General features: G+C 36.2%; 2 protein-coding genes across 2 annotated transcripts in view; both read right to left on the bottom strand.

Moving 5' to 3' along the window:
* Window positions 1–5150: 5150 nt before the first annotated feature.
* LOC107659579 (elongation factor Tu, mitochondrial-like) lies at window positions 5151–6439 on the bottom strand. The gene is made up of 3 exons (XM_016448583.1): window positions 6096–6439; window positions 5890–6009; window positions 5151–5807 (listed from the first exon to the last, which is right to left on the bottom strand). Exons 1-3 carry the CDS (start codon window positions 6357–6359, stop codon window positions 5637–5639), a joined length of 555 nt encoding a protein of 184 aa, XP_016304069.1. The 5' UTR covers window positions 6360–6439; the 3' UTR covers window positions 5151–5636.
* Window positions 6440–7042: 603 nt separating this feature from the next.
* Window positions 7043–9120, bottom strand: part of LOC107659578 (elongation factor Tu, mitochondrial-like) — an 8823-nt gene continuing 6745 nt past the window's right edge. Inside the window, exons 8-10 of the mRNA XM_016448582.1 lie at window positions 7988–8139; window positions 7782–7901; window positions 7043–7699 (exon numbers count right to left, since the gene is read on the bottom strand). Coding sequence (XP_016304068.1) covers window positions 7529–7699; window positions 7782–7901; window positions 7988–8139 — 443 coding nt within the window. The 3' untranslated portion in view covers window positions 7043–7528. The remainder of the gene's footprint in view (window positions 7700–7781; window positions 7902–7987; window positions 8140–9120) is intronic.

Genomic DNA, 9120 nt, shown 5'->3' with positions numbered 1-9120 from the left:
TGACTAAACTTTTGGGTGAAACTTGTTTACTTTTTTCATACTTTTATTACTTGTGGAAAAACTTGAAACAATTTTAAATAAGTATAAAGAATGGCATTGGTTTTGTACATTTAATTTTCGTTTAACGTTATTAATAAAAATGTTGTTCAATTAGCATGTTTTTGTGTTTTGCTTTGGTACCGAAATTGGTACCGAGAACCGTGGATTTTCACTGGTATTGGTACTGAATACTGAAATGTTGGTACCGTGACAACACTAGTGTAGACTGAGTATGAGTGTTAGATAAATAAGTGTATGAGTGAATAAATAGTGTGTGTTCCACAGTTATTGTTAAGTGTTCATGAGATGGATGGCCTGAGGGAAGAAACTGTTCCTGTGTCTGGTCGTTCTGGTGCTCAGTGCTCTGTAGCGTCGACCAGATGGCAACAGTTCAAAGAGGGAGTGTGCTGGATGTGAGGGGTCCAGAGTGATTCTGCCAGCCCTTTTGCTCACTCTGGATAAGTTCAGTTCTTGGAGAGAAGGGAGGGTTGTACCAATGATTCGCTCAGCAGTCCGGACTACCCTCTGAAGTCTTCTGAGGTCAGATTTGGTAGCTGAGCTGAACCAGACAGTTATTGAAGTGCAGAGGATGGATTCAATGATGGCGGAGTAGAACTGTTTCAGCAGCTCCTGTGAAACAGATAGTGACCTGATGTTTCTGAGAATTGTTTCTAATATTATTTTCTTGTTTTTCTTGGTGTAATCTATTACACATTAATTAACTGATTCAGATAGTATACTGAAAAAATGGATTTATTTTGAAACCGTTTTCACTCAGAAATTGCTAGTAAATTTCATAAATAGTTAGAAGGAAATTACAAGATTTGATTAAACATGACATTTTGAGGAAGAAAGACTGAAATAGTATTTTCTTGTAAAATGTACTCCAATACTCTTTATTTTAATTACAACTTTGAAAAAGAAAAAAACATTTTTACAGTGAGTTTTTTTTGTCTGTCATGTGTACATGGTGTCTGATTATATCACCTGTGTAAATTTATATAAACCAGCATGATGAAGTGAACTTTCAACTCTAAAGAAAGTCCATTCATACATGTCCACAGGCTACAAAGAAGTTATCACATTCACAACCACGTTTGACGATGTGTCCCACAGCAAACCTAATCTCGGAGCATTCAAAAACCTCTCGTATAACACAGGTATGTTTGTGTGTAGCATTACGTCATTATAAATCAGATGCTGATTCACTTATTCATTTATTTGTGTGTGTTGCGTTTAGCATCTCGACCTGATTGGTAACTCTACACAGTTCCTGCGTCAGCCTTTCTGATTGGGATTGTTCTGTTCACGTACATCTGCAAAACACAACGGCGCAGGAACAGTGTAAACTCACCCAAACACATACACACACTGACGCAGAGAAATACTCAACACACACTTCATGCTGACTGAATATATTAGATTGATGATCTAAACAAACACATTTTTCTTGCAGTGCCCACAAAGCAGAGGACAAACACAAATGGACATTTTGCCACGTACACCGACATTGGGTTTTCCAATACCTCTTTCTGTGTAAAATGGGTAAATGTTTGCCAAAATGTACACTTTTATCAGAAATAACTTAATACATTTTAATAAAATTGGTTGAAAATGTACTCACCCTCAGGCCATCCAAGATGTAGATGAGTTTGTTTCTTCATTGGAAGTGATCTGGAGAAATTTAGCATTTCATCACTCACCAATAGATCCTCTGCAGTGAATGGGGGCCGTCAGAATGAGAGTCCAAACAGCTGATTAAAACATCACAATATTAACATATTTGCATAAGCAAAGGTTTAAAGTTAAAAACAATTTAATGATGTATTTGTTTCTTACAAACACACAGCTTTTGGCTTCACATTAACTGATGGACTGGAGTGGTGTGGATTATTGTGATGTTTTAATCATCTGTTTGGACTCTCATTCTGACGGCACCCATTCACTGCAGAGGATCTATTGATGAGCAACTGATGTAATGCTACATTTCTATGAATCTGTTCTGATGAACAAAGAAACTCATCTACATCTTGGATGACCTGCGGGTGAGTAAATTTTCAGCTTATTTTCATTTTTGGGTGAACTTTTACTGTTACTATTAAATCAAGCCATGCCCTTCATTTTTGTCCTGGAAACTTACAATTAAAGAAGATGGTTATTTCATGTTTTTGAATGTGTGTGTTGTCACAGGTACATTGAGAGCGGTACTCCGAGGTATATGGAGAGCGCTGAAAACAACAAGAAGGGTAAAATACTACAGTGAGTGTTCAAATCTCAAATCATAGTTTTCAACATAATATCTCTATGAAAAAGACGATTGAAATGCCACAAAAATAAACCCTAAAAAGCACAGTCACTATTTTGTTGTTTGTTTCGACAGATCATATGAGAATGTAGAAGCAGCTATCTACAGCAATCAAGACAAAGTCGCATACTATGTTTCTGCAGATGAAGGTATATCCTGATCAACAGTAATTATGTGAGTGGTTTTACTGTGCAATTAAATGGTTGTTGGTTTTAGATTATCTTAACCCAGATGCAATCGGGGAAGAGGAAGTGGCGGGGCCACAGGAACATCACAACACTCTACAACTGCCTAGCAATTTGACAGAGACGGGTGAGTGAGAATACAATACTTTATATACATTTTTATATATAAAATATTACATTCAGTACACTGCAAAGCATAGTTGAATTTTAGGTTGATTTTTAATAATTTTTATTATTATTTTTAAATATTACTATTTAGGTTTAATTCATACTTATATTCAACTTAAGTTTAATTTTTAACTTTTTTATTTAATGCTTCAACTGACATTTCTCATTTTCTTTTCGTTTAGGTTTTTCATCCAATATTTCTATATTTATTTATTGGATTTATTTCAATTAGCAAAACTTTTAGATTTAGCTAAAGATAATAACCCTGTATTATACAGCTCTACAGAGGACACTGGCAAAAAATGGTCTGAAATTGTTCATAGCATATTTGTTCCTAATTAATAAACATGATCACTATATATTCCAAAGCTTTGACTGCTTATTAAAGCTCCTCTATATGAAGTTCTTAATGTAGTTTAGACTGGAGTCCTGAAGAAAAGGACATGACCCGAGTTGTATTTGGGGTCTGTTTTGATTTCTCTCCAGATGGAGAGTCGTATGAGGATATGGAGGGGTGTTTATATGCTCAACCTCGCAAACAGACACTGAAACTCCGACACGCCTCTGAAGACCAGGGTGAGGGATCAAACACGTGGATCTGATATGCTATTAACTTTAATATATATTAGACAAATGAATGTGTGGTAATCTCTCTTAAATATGCCATAGACTACAACAATCCTGATGAAGATGGAAACAAGATCTTGCTCTGGACCACACAGACACTGGTAAAGATTTCACTGTGTGATTATATGCACATGTACGGTATGAAATACTGTACGAACTGTCATTTTCTTTCCTTCCAGAGTCGTATGAAATGATGACAGGGCCAGACTGTCTATATAACAACAGACTTCACAGCAGCCCATGGCACCACGGAGGACGGTGAGTGAGTGTTTTTTATGTTATATGTTGAAGACATGCCACAGCAGCCCATGGCACCACGGAGGACGGTGAGTGAGTGTTTTTTATGTGTTATATGTTGAAGACATGTGTGTCTCTTTACATGTGATTAAGTGTGTGTAAACGCTTGTTTCAGATTCATACGAGCAGATGAATGGAATCCCAGTCTCGTTTCAGACAGAGATGGATGGAGGAAGACAGTGTGAATGAAAGAGATGCAGAGAAATGGACAACAGCAGTCAAATTGCAATTAAAAGAGAGAACTGAGAGTTTCTTTTTAAAATTTAAACCTTGGAGAGCAGCTACTGGATGACAGCTTAGATAATAAATAGCCTATATCAATTATATAATTGTATACATCAAAAACAACCTTGAACTTGAAATCAAAATGGTTTATTTACTTGCTTCATAGACTTGTAGGGCACAATTCATCACTGCATAGAAATAATGACACACAACCCACGTTTCACTATCCAATCAAATCCTGAATTTCACTCGAAATTTCGCATGGCAGAATTTTAAAAGGTTGCGAATTTCCTCTCGCACATTTTTTTTTTTTTACCTTGAAATATCAGTTTTTGCCTTCTGATTCTTTCTTTTGGCCCCCTTAAGCGTCTGTTCTGGGTGTTTGTACGTTTGGTGAGCGGGTACGAATTTCCGCGAAACGGGCGGTTTGCTTTACGGCAGCAACAAATGCACGTGAACAGCCATTATGACTGGTATATTTGCAACAGTGAAATCCACTTAATTAACTATAGGGGGCTCCAAAGTCGCAAAAATAGGCCTACACTAAAATACCTATTTGCTTTTAAGATGTTCTGTTCAAACTGCTTTTAGCTGATGCGATCTGGGTGGAGAAAAATGTATATTGTATTTAGAGATAAACTGGTAAATATCACAAAAATGTCAAGAAATGTCCTAGTCATATATTACTTCAAAATTTAAATTCATTATTTAAATGTATTACTTCTAAATAATTAATGCAATTATTTGAATAGTAACATTTTACATATATGAAATTAATTTGAATTAATTACACATTTATATGATTTTTCATATTTATATGAAATTACATCACAGTAGTAATTTTTTTAATGTAATTTAGTTTGAAGTCTCAGTTTTAATATATGACCATGACGTTTCTTTGTGAAATTCACCATCTGGGTTGCAATCGTCAAGAACTTCCTGAACATTGTTTATCGTTTTATTGCTGTAATAATATTCAAGTAAATGTCATAATAGAGACTTCATGAATGAGTTTACTGTCGAAAAGCAAATTCAAACAGATTCAGAACAGACCTAGCTTTTTCATAATTTTGCCTTCTTACACACAATCATTCACCACTACACTCAAATGTTTAGATTTAAACATCGCACTTTAAAGCAATAACTTGAACATTCGAAAAACTGGCTTCTCAGTGTTACAACATATGTTTGACACCACCTCAAAAATATATAATAGCCCTAAATGAACAAATGATCACTACATTTTTTTCTCGTTGAAAGGTGGTTAAATGCAAAGCAGACACAAGGCTGAGTCTACAGATCTATTGAATACATTTTATTACATTTTTTAGACAGATGACCGGAAAACAGACAGCAAAAGAGCACAATGTGTTTCTGTAGATGAGCAGCATGGAATGACAAGCCAAGTACAGTTTACATTTGGAAACTTTCCTCAAATGTACTGGTTTTCCCTTTGTGAATAATTGACAGCTGAGATGAGACAGAGGATAATGAAAGCAGAGCATGTTTCGAACATTGTGACGTGCTGAAATGGACGCAAATTGTTCCACATTTCTAATCTGAGTGATACGTTACTTGCTTCTTCATGTAGAAAATTGGTGGGCACATTTTTAAGGGTTTGCAAAGACATCAGCAATCAGGACAAAGACATCCTCCTTAGCAAACAGATTTAATTTTGCAATATAAACAGGGCCACAATTCAATTCTAGAGTGACATTTCTAGAACTTCAGTCCAAAAAGGCTTCGGACACCAGAGTCTCAAAGAGTTTCCTCTTTTCCTGTCATCTTTCTCAGCCCCAGTTGTATTTGTTGTCCTCTGTCATGGGGAGGATTTCTGTGACCAGTCCCGTGCCGATGGTTTGGTTGCCGTCTCTGAGTGTGAACCTTTGGCCTCTGTCAAGAGCCATGGGCTGTCTGAGGGCCAGGATCAGAGACGCGTCCTCTCCCGGCATCACCATCTCCTATCAAGACAAGAGACAGAGAGAATTTAGAGCAAATATTTCTGGTGCTGATATATTCAGTATTTGCACAGCTAAAACGTACCTTCCCCGGAAGCAGCTCTACTATACAAGCCATGTCCCAGGTGTGAGAGAACATGATCGGCATGAAGTTTGTGCAGAACGGCTTGTGTCTGCCGCCCTCCTCTTTGCTCAGGAGGTAGACCTGAAGACAGAGTTTAAATGATTGATTGGCTTGTGAAGTAGCACAGAGCTGCTGAACTGCTGTTTATGGTTTTACAATTCACACACCTGAGCTTTGACCTTCTGGTGTGGCTGGATGGATCCCGGTTTGCACATCACCATGCCTCTCCTGACGTCCTCCCTCTTCAGACCGCGAACCAGAGCGCCCATGTTATCGCCTGCCTCCGCCCGTTCTAGAGACTGATGGAACATCTCGATACCTGAGGGAACGAGCAAGAAACACAGACAATCAGTTGAATTTCTGTGTAAAGCCGAATCATATCCCTCTTGGACCCCAAAATCCTTGGAGCCTAATCTCTTAGCTATTCCCATTTATGAGAAATCCTCATCATTTGTTGATGTAGTGAAAATGTCAAGTGTATTTTAAAACGCATATGGAACAAAAACCAAAGCAACAAACTAAATTTGTAATAATAATTTTTGTTGTTTTAATATTAATTCTATACTATTATAGTATGTAATGTTTTGAATTAGCTTTTACTTATATACTTTCAGTTTAAATTTAAATTTTTAGAAATGTTGTTGTGCTTTTGTCATTTATTAGATTTTTTATATTTCTATTAAGCTTGAAATCATTTGCATTTCAGTTTTAGTTTGAACAATAACCTTACTTTATTTCAGTTAGTTGCCAAGAAAACATTTTTTAATTTTCTTCTATTATGTTATTATTATATTTTAAAACACTAGAGACTTCATGAATGAGTTTACTGTCGAAAAGCAAATTCAAACAGATTCAGAACAGACCTAGCTTTTTCATAATTTTGCCTTCTTACACACAATCATTCACCACTACACTCAAATGTTTAGATTTAAACATCGCACTTTAAAGCAATAACTTGAACATTCGAAAAACTGGCTTCTCAGTGTTACAACATATGTTTGACACCACCTCAAAAATATATAATAGCCCTAAATGAACAAATGATCACTACATTTTTTTCTCGTTGAAAGGTGGTTAAATGCAAAGCAGACACAAGGCTGAGTCTACAGATCTATTGAATACATTTTATTACATTTTTTAGACAGATGACCGGAAAACAGACAGCAAAAGAGCACAATGTGTTTCTGTAGATGAGCAGCATGGAATGACAAGCCAAGTACAGTTTACATTTGGAAACTTTCCTCAAATGTACTGGTTTTCCCTTTGTGAATAATTGACAGCTGAGATGAGACAGAGGATAATGAAAGCAGAGCATGTTTCGAACATTGTGACGTGCTGAAATGGACGCAAATTGTTCCACATTTCTAATCTGAGTGATACGTTACTTGCTTCTTCATGTAGAAAATTGGTGGGCACATTTTTAAGGGTTTGCAAAGACATCAGCAATCAGGACAAAGACATCCTCCTTAGCAAACAGATTTAATTTTGCAATATAAACAGGGCCACAATTCAATTCTAGAGTGACATTTCTAGAACTTCAGTCCAAAAAGGCTTCGGACACCAGAGTCTCAAAGAGTTTCCTCTTTTCCTGTCATCTTTCTCAGCCCCAGTTGTATTTGTTGTCCTCTGTCATGGGGAGGATTTCTGTGACCAGTCCCGTGCCGATGGTTTGGTTGCCGTCTCTGAGTGTGAACCTTTGGCCTCTGTCAAGAGCCATGGGCTGTCTGAGGGCCAGGATCAGAGACGCGTCCTCTCCCGGCATCACCATCTCCTATCAAGACAAGAGACAGAGAGAATTTAGAGCAAATATTTCTGGTGCTGATATATTCAGTATTTGCACAGCTAAAACGTACCTTCCCCGGAAGCAGCTCTACTATACAAGCCATGTCCCAGGTGTGAGAGAACATGATCGGCATGAAGTTTGTGCAGAACGGCTTGTGTCTGCCGCCCTCCTCTTTGCTCAGGAGGTAGACCTGAAGACAGAGTTTAAATGATTGATTGGCTTGTGAAGTAGCACAGAGCTGCTGAACTGCTGTTTATGGTTTTACAATTCACACACCTGAGCTTTGACCTTCTGGTGTGGCTGGATGGATCCCGGTTTGCACATCACCATGCCTCTCCTGACGTCCTCCCTCTTCAGACCGCGAACCAGAGCGCCCATGTTATCGCCTGCCTCCGCCCGTTCTAGAGACTGATGGAACATCTCGATACCTGAGGGAACGAGCAAGAAACACAGACAATCAGTTGAATTTCTGTGATCATATCCCTCATATCCCTCTTGGACCCCAAAATCCTTGGAGCCTAATCTCTTAGCTATTCCCATTTATTCATCATTTGCATCATTTGTTGATGTAGTGAAAATGTCAAGTGTATTTTAAAACGCATATGGAACAAAAACCAAAGCAACAAACTAAATTTGTAATAATAATTTTTGTTGTTTTAATATTAATTCTATACTATTATAGTATGTAATGTTTTGAATTAGCTTTTACTTATATACTTTCAGTTTAAATTTAAATTTTTAGAAATGTTGTTGTGCTTTTGTCATTTATTAGATTTTTTATATTTCTATTAAGCTTGAAATCATTTGCATTTCAGTTTTAGTTTGAACAATAACCTTACTTTATTTCAGTTAGTTGCCAAGAAAACATTTTTTAATTTTCTTCTATTATGTTATTATTATATTTTAAAACACATATCATAGAACATCTGAAGCAACCTTTTAAACATATGAATACTATTTTTTGTTATTTAGTATTACTTACATAGTATTATAATATTATATAATACTATTATAATATTTTAAATGAGCTTTTAGTTTGATATTTTCGGTTTTCATTTTAAATATAGTTTAAACTTTAGTAATTTTATGTGCTTGTCATTGTCGTTTTTTTGTTAAATTTCTATTCAGCTTTAAATTATTTTTATTTCAGTTGTAGAACATCAGCTTAAACTTATTTTATTTCAGTTCAGCCAAGGAAACATTTCTAAACTTTTCACCGAAAAGTTTATTTTATTATTATAGTTTAAACACATATAACACAACAACTGAAGTTACTTAATAAACACGTAATAATAATAATTATTATTATTAGGGATGCACCGATACCACTTTTTCCAGTACTCGCCCGATACGATACTTTTATTTTTGGTACTTGCCGATACCGAGTACCGATACCGATATTTTTATTG

Source organism: Sinocyclocheilus anshuiensis, unplaced genomic scaffold (assembly GCF_001515605.1).
Source record: "Sinocyclocheilus anshuiensis isolate Anshui unplaced genomic scaffold, SAMN03320099.WGS_v1.1 scaffold1277, whole genome shotgun sequence".
Classification (NCBI taxonomy): Eukaryota; Metazoa; Chordata; class Actinopteri; order Cypriniformes; family Cyprinidae; genus Sinocyclocheilus; species Sinocyclocheilus anshuiensis.
This window is presented reverse-complemented; position numbering and strand designations above follow the sequence as displayed.

Bases quoted from the DNA above. Each gene is read 5' to 3' on its own strand.
- LOC107659579 (XM_016448583.1), bottom strand. From the start codon at position 6,359: ATGGGAATAGCTAAGAGATTAGGCTCCAAGGATTTTGGGGTCCAAGAG. The intron at 6,010-6,095 runs GTGTGTGAATTG...CTCTGTCTTCAG, and splicing joins ACCAGAAGGTCAAAGCTCAG to GTCTACCTCCTGAGCAAAGA. The intron at 5,808-5,889 runs GTACGTTTTAGC...TTGTCTTGATAG, and splicing joins TAGAGCTGCTTCCGGGGAAG to GAGATGGTGATGCCGGGAGA.